General features: G+C 33.4%; 1 protein-coding gene and 1 non-coding gene across 2 annotated transcripts; one reads left to right on the top strand and one right to left on the bottom strand.

Moving 5' to 3' along the window:
- Positions 1 to 1794: 1794 nt before the first annotated feature.
- LOC102620784 (membrane-anchored ubiquitin-fold protein 4) lies at positions 1795 to 5883 on the bottom strand. The gene is made up of 4 exons (XM_006470044.3): positions 5611 to 5883; positions 5058 to 5247; positions 2386 to 2556; positions 1795 to 2237 (listed from the first exon to the last, which is right to left on the bottom strand). Exons 2-4 carry the CDS (start codon positions 5185 to 5187, stop codon positions 2182 to 2184), a joined length of 357 nt encoding a protein of 118 aa, XP_006470107.1. The 5' UTR covers positions 5188 to 5247; positions 5611 to 5883; the 3' UTR covers positions 1795 to 2181.
- A 15139-nt stretch (positions 5884 to 21022) lies between these two features.
- Positions 21023 to 21126, top strand: LOC127900466 (small nucleolar RNA R71). The gene has a single exon (XR_008052649.1). It is a non-coding gene; the product is annotated as a small nucleolar RNA R71 (small nucleolar RNA).
- The last annotated feature ends 1500 nt before the right edge of the window (positions 21127 to 22626 follow it).

The raw sequence follows: 22626 nt of genomic DNA, 5'->3' as shown, positions 1-22626 counted from the left end.
TAAAAAAAAAATTAAAGTTCAAATTGAATATATGTTAAGTACTTAATAACAAGTAAAATTTGAGATTAAGGAAAATTTTAATATGACATCTAATGGTTAGGTGGGGAATAAGTACATTTAATAATGGTATTTGTGTTTTTAAAAAAAAATGGTATTTGTGAGAAAAAAAAATTGATTTTCCATTCAGACATTTTATCATTCAAATAAAAGTTCAGAAATTTGATTTTTTTTTTCTTTCATTTGGATAAAAAAAACTCTTACAAAAAGACTTAGATACAAAAACAAACAAGGTAAAATATCAAAACATCTTAAATTAAGTCAAATTAGGACTTCAGACATAAAAACAAACGCCGCCTTAAATTCATTACTAGCCACCTAGGTCACTGCAAGAAGGCGATTCGTGAAGACTCCCTCGCAATCATGGGAAGGATAAAACATATTCTCTCTTGTAAATAATTTTTAAGTGTAAGTAGCTCTCATCTTAATTAGATATAAATTTACAAACTATTTTAAGTAAACCACTTATTGTATATTTTAATAATGGTTATTATTGCTCAATACTTCAAAAATTGTAAAATATCAAATGACTACAAGAAATATTGTTTCCTATCATTTTACTACTCTAACTTTGCAAACCTTTCATTTTGCTACTTTTCCATTAGGATCATTAGTTAACCAGTTAATTGATTAATAAAATAAAAATTTTATCATTTATGGTAAAATACACAAAAACATGTATCAAATAATATACATAAAATTATTGTTATGCCCTTAAATTGTTAAATAATATTTTTAACCATGAATTTATGAATAGCCCTAAATTTGTCATAAGTATAAAAGTAACAAATTGATAAAAAATACCCATAGATATTTTTGTTAAAAAGGACACACAGTCTATTCTTAAAACAACAAAAATACTTAAAGCTTTATCTACAAAATCAATACTTCCATATTTAAGTGTTTTCTTTTTTAGAATAGATTGCAATTTTTTTCGACAAAAAATATGTAGGTACATTTATGTCAATTAATTACTTTTATAGCTATAATAAATTCAAGGTTAGTCATAAAGTCATGGTTAAAAATGCTATTTAACAATTTAAGGACATAACAATAATTTTATGTCATTATTTGATACCTTTATTTGAGTATTTTATTATAAAGGATAAAATTAGTATTTTACTAGTCAACTAACAATTCTAATGAAAGAATAATACAATGAAAAATTTTATATAGTAGTAAAATAACAAAGAACCATACTTCTTATAATCATTTCATATTTTACAATTCTTGTAGTGAAATGATAATAACCCCTTAATAACTTCTATATATTGTGATTGGCTAAGTTATATAATAATGAAACCTACATCAAGTTAATAGTCGTAATAATAGTTGTACCTCATGATAAATAAATTTAAAGCACTTTAAAAAATGGATACCGAACAATATTTATATTTTGAAAGTGGCGAATTTAACTCAAATACTCTTTTACCTGAGAACCTTTATAACTTATTCAAACTAAGAGAAATACTCAAATACTCTTTTATCCGAGAACCTTTATAAGTTATTCTAATTAAGAGAAATACAAAGCCCTCTAAAAACTGATGTACCGAAAGTTATAAAATTAAGCTCAATCTCAGAAATAACAAGACATTATGGCCAAGTTACCGCATCAATAGTGTGCCTTCATCAAGGCACCAAAAACAAGTAACTTGCACTTTGTAAAACACATGTGTAACTTCACAACCATACAACCCTCAACTTCAATCCAACAAACAATATTACCAGCGCCATGGATATTCCCAAAACCTTGTACAACTTCGAGAATGACAATGTCAAATAATAGCATCAGCAGAAACATACACGGATCCTTCAATATCAAACACGTATAAAATTGACAAAACAAAATAATAATAATAATAATAATAATAACAATAATAATAATAACTAATTGCAGCTACAAAGGCATCAAAAAGCCATTTTATAGAACACAAATACATCATTGCCATCATGCACAGAGTTACATAGGAATGCCCTCCAACAAACACGTACCTACCCAGCTAGGATGACACTGTTTCACAAATTATTTTTCTTTCCAGCTATCCATTTCCGTGGCCAACGAGATCCTAGCAGATCCCCATGGGATCTCAAAAGCTTGAACTTCTTATATCAACACCAACTCTATTACAATATGGAACATGAGCAAAAATTTTTCTTTTGTGGTTCATCCAGCTTCTTCTCTGTCAAGGTAAACAAACAAAAATTGTAACTTCCAGCAAAAACATAAGAAAAAGTAACAGTGAAGTTGCGATATCTCATGTCACAAACTCATGATTGAAATATGAAATGGCTCTTGCTCTATGTTTGCACAAAGCACATGAAAGTTACCTGTTTTTGCTTTTGTTAATGGTGGCTGCACAACAACATGCATTGTGATGGTCCCTTTTGGAAGCTCACCAAATGGTACTTTACATTGGCCAACAGTCTTGTTGTTTTCCAAAATTTTTCCAGCACTAATCAGTTTGATGTCATTGGCCGTCTTGGGTACAATTTTTTTATCTAATAAAAATATAAAATTTAGAACAGTTATTACTAAATAAATATCAACCAACCAGAAATGAGGATAAGTAGAAGTCCATATGACTATAACTCCACATTCCATTATCTCACTCTTGCTTGACAGAGTAAGGTAATTCACAGCTAAAGTAGCAGAAAAATCAGAAATGTGATTGTGTATGCCAAAGTAATGGAGATATAATATACAGGAGAAACAGCAATGACCGATCATAAACAGCGGTGACTGATTGTATTTTTCTTTGGAAATAAAGCTATATATAATTACAATACAGAAAATATCAATAATTACCCAGATAACAGGTTTCCTGTAGATACTGTTAGGAGTACGCTCCTGAAACACTTGGCAGTGTCAAGTGTAAGATAACAGTAATTCAGAGAAAAATTCGATGCATACTTACATCATAATTACTAAACTGAGAACTTTCAATCAGCATTGTCGAGTAACACAATCCAAGATCTAATATTATCTTATATCTGTGTTTCGAAACCCACAAGTTTTCCTGCGGACAATGATGCATGGCCAAACAGCACATAACAAAGCTTGGGCCATGATCACCCCAAGATATTCACAAAAAATCCACAAATAGTGTTGTGACTATTTCTGGCCCCACAACCAACAAACACATAATTAACTAGGAATCCGGCCTACTCATAAATTTGTGATCGTTCTGGTTCAGATGCTATATGAGTCAAATCAACTGACCCATCTTGATGTGAACTAGAACAACAATGAAGGAAATGTTAGCACAATCAAACAGAGTCCTATGATTGGAAAGGAGACATTTATTACAAGTACACTTTTCATTTAAATCCATTTCCTAAAGATCTAATAATTTTAAGAAACTTGGCAGGATTTCAAAGGAACCTTTGGTCTGTGAGGTGGTGGTTCATTCAAGAGGTCTAGAATTTGAATCCCATTCACGTCAAGGTTGTGGAGGGGCTTAATTTACATTTATGTGTTATCTTTCTCACTGTACACAAGTATCTATTACAACAAAAAAGATCAATTATCCCTATGCAGACAACCAAACTCTTCCCATTCATTATCTTCCTATCAACCTGGCTGATAATTAGGATGTTCAATGAATCACGATACTCTATATCTGTAAAGAATATGAGAATATTGTCAAAAAGAGATAGACAGAGAGAGAGAGAGAGAGAGAAACAGCCAGTACTACTTAAAACTCTACGAAAACAGAAGCAAGGACTTCTCAGAATGAAGAATCTATTTCATCATAACAAACAATAAGATGACACGAAAACGAGGCATCCTTATTGCAATAAGACATCTGACAAGAAGCTTATTTTTCAGTTTTAACAAAACCTATAGCACTTCACATGATAATAAATCTTAGACTGATTGGACAATTTATTACTAGATTTTAATAAAGAAGAATTATCATTAGATTTTGACAAAGAAGAAGAAGAAGCTTAAAATTTATTTTCAATAAATTTCAAACAGATTCTGGTTGAAAAAAGGATGCTGTTACAAATGTGTAGCCAAAACAAAAGAACAATATCCAGATACAATTGCATTCATGAGAAGCATGGATGTCTCAAACAGAAGATGGATAAAAGAAAACAGCCAGACCAAAAAAGATTGATCGTTGAAATGCATTTTCCTTTTTAAGAATGCCACACTAGATAGAGCAAAATCGAGATAAAAAGTTATATTCTATCTAAATTAGAATTTTCAGGGTCTGTATCGCTTCCAATAGGATTGTATATTATACTTGCAAACAGGGCATATATTAAATTTGGCACAAGGTCTAGAGGAATTCATGAACATTAAATTAGAAATTGTCGTGTCCACGGTAATTACAAAAATGAAGGATAAACAACAAAAATACTTGGACACATGCACTTTTGGTAAAGCAAAAATGTACTTCTACAAATGAAAAGACTGAAACATCATTTTGCATCTATATAAAAGACAATAGGGGACAAATACACTCATATTCTTAGACTACAAAATCTGAGGGTTATAAAATTATCCCATCAACTGTCACAGAATAACTTCTTCTAACTCATATAATCAACATTGAGGCAGCACATACATACAAACAAAGAGTTGGTCACTAATTTTCCCTTTCTCCAGGCACTAGGAAAAATCGAAAGCCATGGATGCGCAAGAAAAATCATGCACATGTTCCTTTTAAGGCAAGTTGATTGATAGCATAACAAGAATTTCCAGATGTTTCATCATTGGACTTCCGGTTCTGGTAATCTGCTCTTTTGGGCCATATGTTTTGTCTAAGTCTAATAGAACGAGCTCAAGAAACAAAGCCACAAATCAGATTAAACAATCAAATCACTACCAAAGTTCTTGAGTTGTATCTTTCTTACAAAATATGCAGTCATAAATGCTGAAAGGAGGATATACATTAATCGATGACCATCATGCGAAATTTTCATCAAACAGAGTGAAAAAAAAAAAATCCATGAAACAGTTTCACAAACTATCAAGAAGTTGAAGTCCTAACCTTTTGGCCAATCAGAAAAGATTCTTTCTTTCAGCATGGCCACAGTTGAGGTTGGTGAGTACCGGAATGGACCAATATCCGATCCATCATACAATCGAAACTTCAGCTCCACCAGTTCCTCCTCCGGCATTTCACTTCTTTTCTTTTACTACCAATACAAAGGCCCTCAACAAGAACTGTGCCCACAAACCTTTCCATTCCAGGAAAAAAAAGTTAAAAAAGAGCACTGAATCCACAGCAAAAATATATCTAATCAATTTACAGATTTTGATGACAACACCAATTAAGAAAAAAAACAGTGCCTTAAACCCTATACTCTAATGTACACAAATTAAAATGAAATAAATAGAAACCACAACCTCCAAATTAAGGGGGGGAAAGCTATAATTAGAGCCAATTTAAGTCTTAGAATTCACTCTGAAGCACAGCAGTTTAACACTTCAATAAAATGACAAGTAAAGCCAATAAGCATCAAAATATAACGCAAATTAAACATATAAAACAATACGAATACAGCAGCAAAACAAGACAAAAAAAAAAAGAAAAAAAATACCTCAACAACAAAAGATTGAATGAGAAATTGAATCTCGAGCTTCTCGTGTGTCGAATCTGGAAGAAACCCTAGACTAGGCACCGGTCTTGCCGCTTAATTTATTTATTTTTATTATTATTTTGAGTTAATTGTGTTTCGACTTTCGTGTGCGTGTATATTAGCAGAAGAAGTAGATTAAGTTTGCTTTGTTTCTTTTTGTATTTCTCCTTTTATAATTTTTGCTTCTCTGTTTTCTCTATTTTTTAAAATTCTTTTTGACGAGTCTATAGAGAGAGAGAGAGACGGATTTTAAGAGCGAATCTTGTCAGTAAAAATGCCCAGGCCGAAGCTTAGAATTGAGTTTTATCACTCTGTTATCAAGCACACTGCTTTAAAATTGCGTGGGCGAATAAATTGATTGTATTCCCACGTGGTAATTGATTATTGGTTAATTTGAAAGTAGGAATAGTGGATGTCAGAAGAGTTAGGCAAGTTTGACCAAAAATTGGAGCGAGGGAAAACTGAAGTGGTCGGTGACGCGGATTCGGAGTGGAGTTTAATTGCACCGCCTACGCGTGTAAAATGACATCTTAAAAGTCTTTTAGTTAAATGACACGCGTTTAACCTCCTAATTAGCACTGAGATTAATGTTGTCTTAATTATTGTCTTGAGGTAAAACTATAACCCCTTTTTAATTATTAAAGTGCAGCCACAAACATTTAAATTTTTATTCTAAATGTCATTTAAAATGATGTGGCGTTCGGTGTGTCATTCATTCAATGATTAATAATTTTTTATGAATTTTAAGTGAATTAATTATATTATCTCATCAATTAATAAATAAATATCATATAATTTAGAATTAAATGTGTACTACTTTTTATTATAAAATGGGGTCATTTGTATTTTTATTTAATGACTTAATTTCACTTAGTTAAGTTGTTAAGTTTTTTTTTAACTTAATAAAAAATTTTGATTGTTAAATTGGTGTGCCAATTTTCTTTTTAGCCATTCTTTTACTATAAAATGTCTAAATGATATCATTAAAACATATTCTCTAAAATATCATTATCTAATTAATTTTTTTCATCCTTACCTAAATGAAACTTACTAATTAACATAATTATTCATCTTTATAGCTTGTAATAATATAGAAATAGAATAATATTATTTTTATCTTTTTATTGTCTTCAAATTACCATAGTTTTATTTAACATCTTTTATGAATATTTTTCATATAAAATATCATAGACTACTACAAAATTAATTAACATGTTTTAATTCAGACTAGTAAAGGGTTACATTCACTTAAACATGATTTATGTAATGATAAAATATCATCTCAGTAATGTTCTTTGAGATAGTTATTATTTATTTAATATTTAAATTTGTAAAGACACAAACGTAGAGGTGTTGGTTTCAGATTTTTAAAGTTGAAAAAATAATTTAATACATATTTTAAGAGATTCGACAAGAAGACAAATATATTATTTAGATTCAAACAATCAACTATGTTTAGAATTGGTTAATTTAGGTTTACTTAAATTTCGTACAATGAAATAAACACCACTAATGTGTAACTAAGGGATTGCCTCAAAAAAAATGGCGACAAAATTATGTGATTATACTAATCTCATTTCAACTTATTACTTTCTTTGTTGTAAAAGTGAGATTATATGTGAAAAAGTTTATATCATAGATTTAAGGACGAGTTTGGCAATGTTGTAGGTTTTAAGATACTGTGAACTGTATTGTAAAAATAATCAACTGTGAGAATCAGTTAAACATTTTAAAAGTTGTCGTATGTATTTAAACATTTATAAACATGTGTATAAAAAAAAATTATTGTGTACCTATAATAATTGATAACTAAAATAAATATTTTATATTTTTTTTATCTCAATATAATCGAAAACAATAATAATCTTTTTAAAGTTAATGATTTTATTTCCTAATTAATAAGATAATTTTGTGTCTTTATAATATATGAGGATATATATGAAATTGTATTAAGTATTAAAGTGATTCTTAAAATTGAATTTTGAAAAATTACTACTTCCATTCTTTTAAAAATTTGTTATAAGATGGCTGAATGTGGTGATTTTGCCGAAAGTGATTTACAAAATTTTTTATCAAACACCAAAATCCTTTTAGCTTTCAAAATCACATTTAAGTTTGCTAAAAACGACCCCAAATGAACCGTTAAGATTTTAAGTGAGATTTTATTCATTAATACTATCACATTGATGATAGATTAATTTGATAAATGATAAAAGATATAGGACGATATATTTTATAAAATAAAATTACTATTAAACAAAATTACTGTTAAGATTCGTCTCTGTCTTTCCATTCTTATATAGCCATCTTCAAGATAAGAACAAGTTCTTTCTGTTAAACTTCCCGTCAAGGGAGCTCTCCTGAAGGCAAAATTGTTTTCCTACTTTATTTTTGTTCCTTCTATTTTCCCAAAAATTATAAGTGTGGAGATAGTTTTTTAGGTTTCTTCATTATTCGGATATATATATATATATATATATGTAAAGGTTAATTATTATGTGTCTTTATCGTTTTTTATTTAATATGGTGGATTTTCACAAGTCTTTATTGGAAAATTTCATGTCATCTATGCATTTCTGTTTAAAATTCCATTCCATATCAATTGGAAAAGAGCATTGTAAAGAAAAATCCATTCCATATCATTAATGTACTTTTTTTTCCTCCCCATATTTTAGAGAAATTGTGATGATTTGACCGAATGTAATGGTGCCATTGTAAATATATCCACACAGAAGCATTATGTGTGCACTGTCTGGCTGTCTCGCACCTTATCGTACTTGATAATGCACGTATTAAGATCCAAATTAGGGGCTGTGTATTCCACAGCACAATCCCAAATCCCAAATCATGACACGCGCATTGTTGCGCACCTGATCATTTCTCCAATCTAAATACTTACAATAAATATGTTAATGAATTAATGTTGCATTGATTTCTTGATTTAAAATATAATGACTATTGTTTAAGAAACTATAATATAATTTTAAAGTAAAAATAATAAAAATTTGACTTAAAAAATAATTTAATTTTCAATCAATTGGATTCACTTAATTTAATGGTAGATTGATGGAGAGTTGGAGACATAAATGACTCTTTTTTTTTTAAAACTTCCTGCCGTTGAATTAAGTGGATCGAATGAATGGAAATTTAGGTCAATTTTTTAAGTCAAAATTTTTTAGTCAAGGTAGCCCAGCCATAAAATGAAAATAGAAAATAGCAAAAAGGTGGATTAATGTGATAAATGACAAAAAGATTACTCATTAGTCATTATGATCAATGAAAGAACTCCCAAGTTGACATGGGCCGTCTTTGCATTAAAACGGGCCTAGTAGCCCATTGGTCCTTCTTGTTTTGGGTCCTATTTTTACAGAATCTTCCATTCCTTCTGATGGGTAAAATTTACTGATATATTTCTCCTCTAATCTTATATTTGTTAGTTTCCTTTATTTATTATTTTGGCTAATTAAATTATTTTATTAAATAGGTAATAAATTGAAGGTTAGAGTATTGACTTTGTTGCTATTTGGTTTAAGGTTGAATTAGAATTAAATCTATCGCTCAATTTGTAAGGAAAGCACGTGAGAAGCAATAGCAAAATAAATGTATCTTGATAATTTAATTTGGAATCAAAGTGGAGAGCAAGTGCAAGGTCTTTAATTTCTTTAAAGACAACGGTTTTGTAATGGGGAAGCGGCCAACTTCTTCACTCTGTATACAAAGCCATAGGGGTGTTTGCGGATCAGATTTTACGGATTAGATATCAATCCATATCCGATCTACAATTGTGCGGATTATAATTTTTTAATCCAATCCAATTCACGGATTGATTAAACTCAATCCAAATCCAATCCATACATCTGCGGATCGGATGCGGATTTGACTTAATCCATATCCAATCCATACATCTGCGGATCGGATGCGGATTTAACTTAATCCATATCCAATCTACCATTTTGCACATTAGTTTCCGAATTTAAAATTTTTAGTTCTCCCCAATCCATGAACTAATGAAATTTTAAAAAAAATCTAATATAAAAATAATTTTACTACCAATTAAATTTAAAATTGAATAAAATTTAAACAAATTAATTATTTAAATAAAACTAAAATAATACGTTTAAAGTTTTAAAATATAATACACTAAGATTAATTGTTCAAATAAAGTTACAATAATACATTAATATAACACCGAAATTAATTGTTCAAATAAAGCCATAATTAATTGAAATGACGAAGTTTCTGAAACCAAACACAGTCTGATCCTTCATTAGGGCTATTGCACTTGTCGAAAAGTGGTGATTACGGAGCCGTCAACGATGGGAACCAGGAGAAGTACGGGTGGCGACCTTGAAGGTTGTGATAGTGCAATTGTTTGACTGGAACCAGTGATTGTGAAGTGGCTCAATGGACTCAGGGAAGAAGATGACTTGCTCTCGCTGGAATCACGCGGCCGACGTCCTTCAAATTGGTGTCGAGAGTGTATCGAACCAGTATTGAGTGTTGCTAGTGCGTGTGACGGCGGGGAAGTTTAGGGTTTTTTATTTGCAAATTGTTGGTGACTGGACGTGATGCGAATCTCACATGAAACTTTCAAACCCACACTTAATTTGTAGTTTCAACTTCCGAGGAAAATTCTAAATATATTTAATACAAACAAAATCTTGACCCAATGCATAAGAAAACATGAACCAAAAGTATAGATAATGATATTGACGCCACACTCAAGCAAGAGATGAGAATGTGAGTGATAAGTCTAAATTTGGAATGCCACAAGAATGCAAATTCTTGATAAGTTCACTAATTCTCAAAAGAACCAAAGAAAGAATAATCTTTCAAATTCAAATAACATTAATCTCTAATTCCATTACATAGCAAGGTTGCTGAGTTTAAATAGGCTAAAAGAAACCCAGGATCCTAAAAATACAAATGGAAACATTGGAACAACTCTCCAAGTAAGTTTGTTAAAGGATGCTTCAAAAGTCTTCACCAACCCACCATAATTAATGTTATCTTTGACAAACTTAATGCTAGCCTACTATAATTAATGCTATCATTGACAAATTTAATTAACCCACCATCATTTATGGTAGATTTTAGACTTGGCAATTTGGCCCGATCCTGTTTTTGGCCCGACTTACCCGACCCTAATTTTTAGGGCTTTGACCCGAATTTTCGGGTCTCGGGTCAGGTTATGGTCAAAATTTTTAGACCCTAACAAATTTCGGGTCAGGGTCGGGCTTTAAGCTGACCCGGCCCGACCCGACCCTATTTGAAAAAAAAAAAAAAGCTAACACAAGTTTTACACACACACACACACATCACAGCATCACCCAAACCGAATTATGAGTTTTTATTTGTATAAGATGTTGTGCAAATTTTAATGTACTCGCAAGCGCACGAATCTATTGTAGTATAGACAAATGGTGACGAGTGTCGATCCCACGAGGAGGTGAATTTTAATTGTGTATAGAATTAATTTTGTAAATGGGTGATTGGATTTGCGGTGGAAATGATTTGGAATATGCTAAAACTTAAATTAAAATGGCGAGAATAAATTCTAAAATTGGTATTGAAATGGTGAGAATAAATTAAAGAGAATTCTATTGAAATGACGTACTTGGGTATCTGGATTCGTATCAACATGCATCATGGGCTCAATAATCCGTATTAATGTCAATTAAATCATGAGGGGGGAATCCACACCTCATGAACCACGCTCTAATCAATATGGTGCTAAGGGCTTATCGTGTCAAATAATAATAACCTTGTACTAGAGGGCCGGTGAAACTAAGGCGGTACTACACAAGGTTAATATTATTTGTCGACGAAAAGTCAAAACATCCACAAAAACTAGAGGGGAATAGAAAATAAATTTACCAAATTAAGCCCATGACACATGTTGAGACTTCACCTTCAACCAAGCTTGAAAGAAAACTAGCCACTCATAATTGAACTAGGGGCAAAATGGGAATTTATTAAAATATGAAGAAAATACAAGATGGAGAAGGAATTACAGAAAATGGATCCCAAAAATAGATTAAGAGATATCAAATTAGGGGGGAGAGGCCCCCTTTTTATAGATACATGGAGTAAATCATAGCCATCGGATTAAAAACAGTTTGGACGCTCAGGATTGTGCCACGTCATCAGTCAATAGTCCACGGTTTGACCACGCGGATGAACAGTAACACGGTTTGACCCGGATGAACAGTAACGCGGTTTGGTTGAAAATAATCCTGTGTGATGCATGCACCGTATGCGAAATTTTTCGTCCACTGATATGCTGCCACGTCACCATCAACAGTATATAAGAATTTTAGTCCAACAGGATCGTGACACCTCATCAGTCAATGCCACGTCATCGGTCCGTCTATGTGAACAGTGTCGTGAACAGTAACATATACAGTACCGTACACGTGAATAGTACCGTACATGTGAACAGTGCCATTTTTCCTTTTATGCTCCTCCTAAGATTTTCGACCGTCCTGAGTTCAAAAGTGATGTCCGTTTTACCATCTGATTTCTCGTTTATTGTGAAATGACTATAATGCCCCTAAAATACATAAAATACTTAATTAAAATAAAACACATGTAATTAAATCACAAGTAGGTTAAATACATAAAAGTAAGGGTTGTTAGTAAGACTTGAAATGTAAAATGACGGTTTTTTCCTTTATAAATATGCATTTTCTAACACTCAACACACCCCCCAACCAGCTTATTGCTAGTCCTTAGCAAATGAAGCGAAAATAAAATTCAAATTCAGAATAATTTTTTTTTTAAATTTAGAAACACTCGTGTTTATTCAATCAGAATAATGATAGCAATCAAATAAAAGTATAAGCATTATCTCCAGTCTAAAGTAACATCACACCCACATCAACCATTCACATGAATCAGCCCAGTAGACTTTGTTATAGCTACTTTCAAAAATGACATGTCAAACTCCAAAATCTCACTGGAAGTAGTGACACTCTCACAAAGAAATTAAACCAAATAAAAATAGTCACTCCAATGAATGGTAATTGAGAGGAAATAATGAAGAAGTGATATCACATGCTTTCACCAAGATGAAATAAATATGCCCTCAGCTTAAAAATAATACGATCTCAAGTCAAATATAATCTGTTAGTCAACCCAATTTATTTATTTATTTTTTTTATATGCACCACTACATCTTTTTAGCCCATATAACTAGCTTCTACTTCAAATTATAGTACCCTAAAATCAGGAAGGACTTTTATTAGGATGTAACGTAGGCTAGGGACATGGTTAACAAAGAAAGGAAATAAGGAAAATAAAGTGTATATTTGAGAAAAATGCAGAGAATTTTTTTTTTTTAGAAGTTGCAAGGTGGATTTCACCTATTATTGTTATTTTTATTCTTTTGAAACAACAACCTTTGTTTTGTTGTTTTTTTTTTACTTTTTTTATTGGTATAACTTCACTGAACAACATAATTATTTACATTTTCTCAAACATAAATAGGTGATGGAACTTATAAGATATCGGGTAATACTTCAAATCGGAGTGGGTCAAGATGATAAGTTGACAAAGAAAATAATTTTTTTTTTAAAGGCTCAAAAGGGTTAACTATGGATATTTAATAAAAGGGATGGCTAGAAAGGCTCAAACGAATCAAATATGGCCTTTCCATCGTCTTTTAGGGCTCTAAATAACCTTCCATATCTACTAGTTAAATGGGCCTCCAAATGTAGCAACACACTTTTTTTTCTTTTTTTTTATTAAGGGTTATTTCAAAAGAAATCTAGAGATCGTGTATACAATAATAAATTGTTAAGCTGTACAAAGAATGGGCAAAATGGTTACTCTCCAAGAAAAATGATAGGCTCAAGAACTCACTTGGTACTTATTATGACATGTTCATTCCTTCAAGCAACTCATATATGTCTCCGACATCAACATGTAGAGTAGCAAACATAATGTAACATCACTTAAGACCAAAGATAATACAAATACTAAAATTTAAAATTAATCATGTCACCCAATGTTAAAACAAATCACACAATTTTTTTTTTAAACAACATTCTACCCCCAACCTATTCTAAACATGAAAGGAAAATATGCATGCAGAAATGTGAAAATGATGCATAAAAACTAATTAGAAAAGTTACACGTAAAATGATAGAAAACGAAAATGATTTTTTATTTTTCTTTTAAAGAAGATGCGTTTCTAGAGGAACTACACTCCATATTCAGCCATCTTCGACTCAAAAGTTGGAAAATGTATATTTATAGAGGAGAAATTAAAAAGAAGAAAAATAAACATAAACACATAATAAAGAAAAAGAAAATGTCTGAATTTTTTTTAAAGTTTTTTTTTAAATTTTTTTTAAACGATGAAGATGCGTTTCTAGAGTCACTACACTCCATATTCAGCCATCTTCAACACAAAAAGTTAGCAACAGTTAGTTTCTACAACAAAAAATTAGTAAAAACTTAACCAAAATTCCACAATTGTCGACTATTCCCTCCCCCCAATCAGAATAAAACATTGTCCTCAATGTTTGAAATGAAAGAAGTAGAGTTTGGAAGACATCACCTGGGTGGTGCAACATAGAAGAAAATATTTACAGGCAGAGAGTTAAATCTAATTTGTACTTCTTACTGCTGCTACTGTTACCATCATTATTTGGATGCTCCAACACAAAGGTCCAGGGGTCTGGCTCCGGTCTATAAGCTTGTAACAGATCAAGTAGCTCATTAGCAGTGTGAGCACAAATAAAAATTTTTTTCACATTAGAAGGAATGAAATAGTTTTTTATTGCATGGTTAAGAAATGCGATAAAGCCATCATAAAAGTTATTGACATTTAACAAACCGATGGGTTTCTTGTGGATGTGCAGATGGGCCCAAGATGCTAGTGTGATAAGTGCCTCTAGTGTTGTAAGATCTCCTGGAAGGAAAATAAAAGCATCAGCATGATTAAGCATTTCAGTTATTCTTTCTTGCATACCTGAGACGACTAACTCTTCTCCAGTTGATGAGTCAGACGAACTGCCCAATGGTTTTAAAACTCTTAGGATGATGCCTAACACTTGACTTTCTCTGATAAAAGCTGCTTCTGAGATCATTTTTGATAACCCTCGATTACCTCCTCCATACACCAAGTGTAATTTTCTCGCTGCTATGCTTCGACCAAGATCTATGGCTGCCTCAACGAACTCTTTATGTTTGCCATATGTAAATCCAGAAAGCACACAAATATTCTTGAATTGTCTATTGGGAGTAGCTGCCATTGTGATACTTCGTAAAAATAATTTGTGAGTGCTTGACAAAGAAAATACATTTAAGAGTCTTGGTGATAGTGGGTCATAGTTGTGTATGAGGTCACATGTCCATGTCAAATAACGCGTAAAGCACGTGGCTCGCGAGTCAAAAAGGAAACAGTAGAAAGGGAAAAGCAAACAGTAATAAGGAAAAAACAAACAGTAATAAAATTATTAAAGACAATAATGCAAACAATAAGACAATAGTGAAATAAAATAACAATAAAGTAAAAGGATATTTACAGGTAGTTGCGACTGTGGCTCACATCTTCCTCTGGTTTTACGTCCAGAAACGGCTTGAACGCCCTCTATAGGTCGAGGATAGGCTTCCTATCCAGTTTTCTTATAAACTGGCAAACAGGGTCGTTTATAGTCAGATTCCCGAGACTATATCGTGCATGCTCTTTCTGGAATAATGGTCATAACTGGAGAATTGCTCCTTGCACATATCCACTGGGATGCGTTTCAAGAGACAAAAGGATATCATCCAATGACTCCTTATTCAAGCCATCCCTAATGAATTGAATCTTATCTTCCCTGTTATCAGACACCATTCTTAAAGAACATGGGTTTTTATTGCAACTCATTCTGGCACACTTATGACAAGCAACAGAAATTCTTCGAGCTCGTCGTTTTCTTGCATAATTTCCTTTACCACAACCAGGCATGTATGCAATAAATTTTGGAGGTAACTCACCTGCCGATCGTACTTTCCTTCAATTAACCAACGGATGTCAGCAGGTATGTTATTCCTCATGAGTAATCGCATGCGTTCGGACCGAGCTTTATAAATCGTAAGGAGGGCATTCTGAGGAAGTGAAGGGAATCGCTTGTGAAGCTTCGCTAGAATCTCGTTTCTGTCCATACCTTCGCCTCAGAATATCAATTATTATGGGAAACTGAAGTAACCGACTTGATTGTCACGGAGTACCGTCATTCGCCACTTCACCGGGGTAACACTTCTCTCAATATCTCTGAGTTGACGTTCTAAACCCTCAACATAGGCTACTAACTCTGGTGGTTGTAGAGCCCAAATGCGTTGTGTTTTACAAAATTGAATCTGCCTTTTGAGATGAGTTTTGACACGTTGAAGTGGTTTAAGAATGTTCAGGAGGAACGGTCTAAGTACGAGACTCATGATTAAAAATGATAAGAGAAAACTTAATGGTAAAATAAACACACTTATGCAAAAACAATTTCAATTAGCAAAAGAATAATAATAAAAAGAAAGAAAGAAAAATCAAATCAACGAAAAGAAAAAAAATCAATTCAAATTTGGTGGGTCACCCAAATTTATCTCGATGTCTTCTCCATGTGGTTGGTATTCTAGATATGGCTTTAATCTTTGACCATTAACTTTAAACGTGACACCGTTCTTTTGGGTCCTTAATTTCAATTGCCCCATGTGGAAAAATAATATGAACAATAAATGGGCCAGACCAACGAGAGCGTAACTTACCTGGGAATAGGTGCAAGCGAGAATTGAATAAAAGCACTTTCTGACCTGGAGTGAAAGATTTTCTCATAATTTGCTTGTTATGGAAGACTTTCATTCGTTGCTTGTAAATCTTGGCATTTTCGTATGCGTCATTGCGAATTTCTTCAAGTTCTGCTAGTTGTAATCTTCTTTCTGAGCTGGCTTGCTGCATGTCAAAGTTGAATTTCTTGATGGCCCAATATGCACGATGCTCAAGTTCCACAGGTAGGTGGCAAGCTTTTCCATACACTAGTCTGTAGGGTGACATCCCAATCGGGGTCTTGAAAGCCGTTCTATATGCCCATAATGCATCATCAAGTCTTAATGACCAATCTTTCATGTCTGGCCTCACCGTTTTTTCTAATATGTGCTTTATTTCTCGATTGGATATCTCAACTTGGCCACTGGTTTGTGGATGATACGGAGTTACCACTTTGTGTGTGATTGAATACTTTGTCAAAAGAGCTTTGAATGCTTTGTTACAAAAGTGGGCACCACCATCATTGATTATCGCTCGAGGGAATCCAAAGCGTGAAACAATATTGCTTTTCAAAAATCCTATCACCACTTTGTGATCATTAGTTCTGCATGGAATTACTTCTACCCATTTGGATATGTAGTCAACTGCAACCAATATGTATTGATGGCCAAAAGAATGGGGAAAGGGTCCCATGAAGTCAATACCTCATACGTCAAAAATCTCAACCACTAAAATTGGATTTAGTGGCATCATGTTCCTTCGTGTAATGCTTTCCATTCGTTGACACCTATCACATGAAGAACAGAAAGTGTAAGCGTCTCGAAATATAGATGGCCAATAGAAACCACATTGTAAAACTTTAGTCGCTGTTTTCTTAGCACTGAAATGGCCTCCACAAGCTTGTTCATGGCAGAATGAAAGGATATTCTAAATTTCACTTTCTGGGACACATCGTCTAACAATTTGGTCTGCACAATACTTGAACAAATACGGGTCATCCCAAAAGAAATTCTTTATCTCTGCAAAGAATTTAGCCTTATCTTGCTTGGTCCAATGCTCTGGAAGTTTACCTGTAACAAGATAATTAACTATATCAGCATACCAAGGTAATACTTCCACATTCATTAATTGTTCATCTGGAAATGACTCATTCAATGGTAATGATTCTGTAATTGTGTCAAAATGGAGACGAGAGAGGTGGTCCGCCACAACATTTTCTGTCCCTTTTTTATCTTTGAATTCCAAGTCAAATTCCTGCAAAAGTAACACCCAACGAATTAGTCTGGCTTTTGCATATTTCTTTGTGAGAAGATATTTAAGAGCAGCATGATCCGTGAATATAATTATTTTACAACCAATGAGATATGATCGAAATTTTTCCAATGCAAACACTACTGCTAGCATTTCTTTTTCAGTAGTTGAATAGTTCAACTGTGCATCATTCAATGTCATACTAGCATAATAAATAACATGGGGAATTCGATCAACTCTTTGTCCTAATACTGTTCCTACTGCATAATCAGATGCATCACACATGAGTTCAAATGGTAAGCTCCAGTTCGGGGCCTGAATGATGAGTGATGATGTCAACAACTGTTTTAATTTTTCAAACGCCATAAGACATGAATCATTAAAGATAAAAGGTACATCCTTAGCAAGTAAATTGCATAAGGGTCTAGAAACTTTGCTAAAATCTTTAATGAAACGTCTATAGAAACCAGCATGCCTAAGGAAAGATCTTATTTCTCTGACTGTTTTAGGTGGAGGAAGATTAGAAATGAGATCCACCTTGGCTTTGTCAACCTCAATACATTTGCTCGAAATGATGTGACCGAGAACAATACCTTGTTTTACCATAAAATGACATTTCTCCCAATTTAAGACCAAGTTCTTCTCGATACATCTCTGCAGAACTAGTGTTAGATGATGTAAACATTGATCAAACGAATCACCAAAGACAGAAAAGTCATCCATAAAGACTTCCAGGAATCGTTCAACCATATCAGAAAAAATGCTTAACATGCATCGTTGAAATGTAGCAGGTGCATTACATAATCCAAATGGCATTCTTCTATATGCAAATGTGCCAAAAGGGCAAGTGAAAGTAGTTTTCTCTTGATCTTTTGGTGCTATGGGAATCTGATTATATCCTAAGTAGCCATATAGAAAGCAATAAAATTCATGGCCTGCTAATCTATCAAGCATTTGATCGATAAATGGTAAAGGAAAATGGTCTTTACGTGTGACATAATTCAACTTTCTATAATCAATGCATACACGCCATCCTGTAGTTACTCTAGTGGGTACCAATTCATTATCAGCATTCGTAACTACTGTAACTCCTGACTTTTTGGGGACAACTTATACAGGACTGACCCATGAACTATCAGAAATTGGGTAAATGATACATGCATCTAATAGCTTAAGGACTTCTGTTCTAACAACTTCTTTCATATTAGGATTTAACCGACGTTGCATTTCCCTAGTAGATTTATCATTTTCATCAAGGTGAATGTAATGCATGCAGTCTACTGGGTTTATACCTTTTATGTCTGCTATGGTCTATCCTAATGCTTCTTTGTGCTCTTTTAAAACATCCAACAACTTACCTTTTTGTTTGTCATTGAGGGATGATGAGATGATTACCGGCAGAGTACTTTCTTCTCCCAAAAATGCATATTCCAGAGTGTTGGGTAATGGTTTGAGCTCGAGTTTCGGTGGTGATTCTGATGATGGGATGAGTTTCTTCTCTTATGGTGCTAGTTGTTCAACTCTTGACTTCCATTTATTAGTGTCCATAGATGGTGCTGAGTCAAGCAGGGCGTTGACCTCATCGACCGATCTGTCAATATCAAAATCCAAACCAAAGTGAGTTAAACATGTTTGTAAAGGATCATCACTAAGGTTTAAAACAAAAGTATCATCAACTAATGCTTCAATTAAATCCACATCAACAATTCCATCATCTGCACTGTGAGGTTGTTTGGCAATGTTGAAGATGTTCAGCTCCATAGTCATGTTGCCAAAAGACAACTGCATATTTCCAGTCCTGCATTGAATGTGAGCATCCGCAGTTGCCAAGAAAGGTCGGCCTAGAATAATGGGGATGTGCTTCCTTGAATCCTGTATTGGTTGAGTGTCAATTACAATGAAATCAACAGGAAAATAAAATTTGTCTACCTGGATAAGCACGTCCTCCACAATACCACGAGGTAGTTTCGTGGACCGATCTGCAAGCTGTAACACCACTGGAGTTGGGTGTAATTCTCCCAGTCCAAGTTTCACGAATACTGAATAAGGCAACATATTTACACTAGCTCCTAAATCCAACAAAGCATTCTCAATTGTGTGGTTCCCTATACTACATGAGATAGTAGGGGAGCCTGGGTCTTTGCATTTTAAAGGAATTTTATGTTGGAGTATAGAACTAACATTTTCTGTTAAAAATGCCTTCTTTTGAACATGCATATTTCTCTTTTTAGTACAAAGGTCTTTAAGAAACTTGGCATAAGATGAAACTTGGCATAAGATGGAACTTGTTTAATAGCATCAAGCAAAGGGATGTTAACACTTACCTGTTTGAAGATTTCAAGAATCTCACCTGTGGATTTTCCCTTCTTGCCTTTCGCTAACCTCTGAGGAAATGGAGCTTTCGGAACGTATTCTCGTGGGTTGGTTTCTTCTTTCTCCTCTGGTGATGATTCCTCAACATTCATAGGTACAATTTGATTTTCTTTTGTCACTGGCATCTCCACTTTGTTGTCGACTTCTTTTCCTTTTCGCAAGGTCATTACTGCTTTGACTTCTCCATGCTGCTGTGGTGAACTGATACTTGCTTCATGCACTCCTTTAGGGTTAGGCACTGGTTGACTTGGAAACTTACCTTTCTCAACGGTCATTGCCAAGGTCTGAACTGAAGAAGCAAGTTGTCCCACCATCTTCTCGAGGCTTGAAACTGATTGAGCTTGTGAGTTGAAGCCTGCTCTCAACTCATTTCGTAGTCCATCAATGGTGCGGTTCTGTTGCTCAATCGTGGAGTGAGTAACATTCCTGAAATTTTGGAATGCATCCTCCCATGGTCTAGGTTGAGAGTGGTTCTGGTTCTGATTGTATGGTCTAAATGGTGGCTGAGAGGCTTGAGGATTTTGTGGAATTGGTGGAGCTAGAGCTGCTGGTCCGTTCTGTTGGAATCCTTGAGACCATGAAAAATTGGGGTGGTCTCTCCATCTAGGGTTATATGTGTTGGAGTATGGGTTGTAATTCGATGGTTTTCTCATTACACTTATGGCATTGGCTTGATCTGAGTATGAGTCATGGTCATGTGGCTCTGTTGATTTAGCAGTCGATAATGATGCTATTTGTCGAGAGAGACCTTCAATTATCGCTTTGACTTCTTTAATTTCTGAACTTGATTCGCCAATGTGAACCTCATTTACTCCCTTAATTCTTCTAGTATTCCTGAGTGATCGACTCCATTGTTGGGAATTATCCGCTTGTCGCTGGAAGAATTCCCAAATCTCTGATGCACTTTTTGACATTAGCTCTCCTCCACTTGTTGCTATTAGTCATTCTTGCACATTCGGCAATAATCCCTCCAAAAAGTATTGGCATTGGTGCCATTTTTCGTACCCATGATGTGGACACTTCAAGAGGAGCCCATTGAATCGCTCCCATGTTTCAAAAAATTGCTCGTCCTCTCTCTGGGTAAACTCCGAGATTTTCCTGCGAATAGCATTGGTTTTATGCACTGGGAAATATTTATTCAAAAATTTAGTTACCATTTGTTCCCATGATCTGATGCTATTAGCAGGTAAAGTATTTAACCATGAACGAGCTTTATCCTTTAAAGAAAATGGGAATAATCTAAGTTTAACATCATCGTCTGAAAAATTCTCGTATTTAAACGTTTGACAAATAGCATGAAAATCATTCAGATGATAATATGGGTCCTCATTTTCTAGGCCATAAAATGTGGGGAGACAATTTAGCACACTAGGTTTTAGTTCAAAGCTCCTAGCAGCTATATTTAGGTATCTTATGCATGATGTGCTCAAATTAGCTAAAGGACTGAAGTAGTCCTTAAATGGCCTCTCCTGTGGTTGCAAATCCATTTTATTTTTAATTTGTTTGTGTGTGCGAAGTGTTTTTTCTAATTCAAGGTCTATAGGTTCAAGATTAGGTAATAATGACCTACGACCATGCATGCAAAACAAATAAAATAAAAATAAAGATGGGAACAAAACAAATAAAAATAAAGAAGAGGGAGAAATTACGATACTAACCATATTGCGCTATTAAAACCTTTCTATAAAAATATACAAAAATAAATACGTGAAATAAATTAACTAAAAATAAATTAATAAGATAAAAAAAAATTACAAAGAAAAATAAATTGAAAATTAAATTACAGAATTTTAAAGAAGAGAAAAAGAAAAGAAATACTAACCTTTAAATGTAGATTCACTTTTTTTCTTTTTCTTTTTTTTTAATAATAAAAAAATACAAGAAAACAAATAAAAGAAATTATTCACAAAAATTAATTCTATGAATTAAAATTACTTACCTCCCCGGCAACGGCGCCAAAAACTTGTTGTGCAAATTTTAATGTACTCGCAAGCGCACGAATCTATTGTAGTATAGACTAATGGTGACGAGTGTTGATCCCACGAGGAGGTGAATTTTAATTGTGTATAGAATTAATTTTGTAAATGGGTGATTGGATTTGCGGTGGAAATGATTTGGAATATGCTAAAACTTAAAATAAAATGGCGAGAATAAATTCTAAAATTGGTATTGAAATGGTGAGAATAAATTAAAGAGAATTCTATTGAAATGACGTACTTGGGTATCTGGATTCGTATCAACATGCATCATGGGCTAAATAATCCGTATTAATGTCCATTAAATCATGAGGGGGGAATCTACACCTCATGAACCACGCTCTAATCAATATGGTGCTAAGGGCTTATCGTGCCAAATAATAATAACCTTGTACTAGAGGGCCGGTGAAACCAAGGCGGTACTAGACAAGATTAATATTATTTGTCGACGAGAAGTCAAAACATCCACAAAAACTAGAGGGGAATAGAAAATAAATTTATCAAATTAAGCCCATGACACATGTTGAGACTTCATCTTCAACCCAAGCTTGAAAGAAAACTAGCCACTCATAATTGAACTAGGGGCAAAATGGGAATTTATTAAAATACGAAGAAAATACAAGATGGAGA

This window comes from Citrus sinensis, chromosome 2 (genome assembly GCF_022201045.2).
Source record: "Citrus sinensis cultivar Valencia sweet orange chromosome 2, DVS_A1.0, whole genome shotgun sequence".
NCBI classification, from domain to species: domain Eukaryota; kingdom Viridiplantae; phylum Streptophyta; class Magnoliopsida; order Sapindales; family Rutaceae; genus Citrus; species Citrus sinensis.
This window is presented reverse-complemented; position numbering and strand designations above follow the sequence as displayed.

Coding starts and splice junctions, on each gene's coding strand:
- LOC102620784 (XM_006470044.3), bottom strand. CDS start 5,187: ATGCCGGAGGAGGAACTGGTGGAGCTGAAGTTTCGATTGTATGATGGA. Junction 2,557..5,057: donor CTTTTCTGATTGGCCAAAAG/GTTAGGACTTCA, acceptor TATTTTTATTAG/ATAAAAAAATTGTACCCAAG. Junction 2,238..2,385: donor ATTAACAAAAGCAAAAACAG/GTAACTTTCATG, acceptor TTACCTTGACAG/AGAAGAAGCTGGATGAACCA.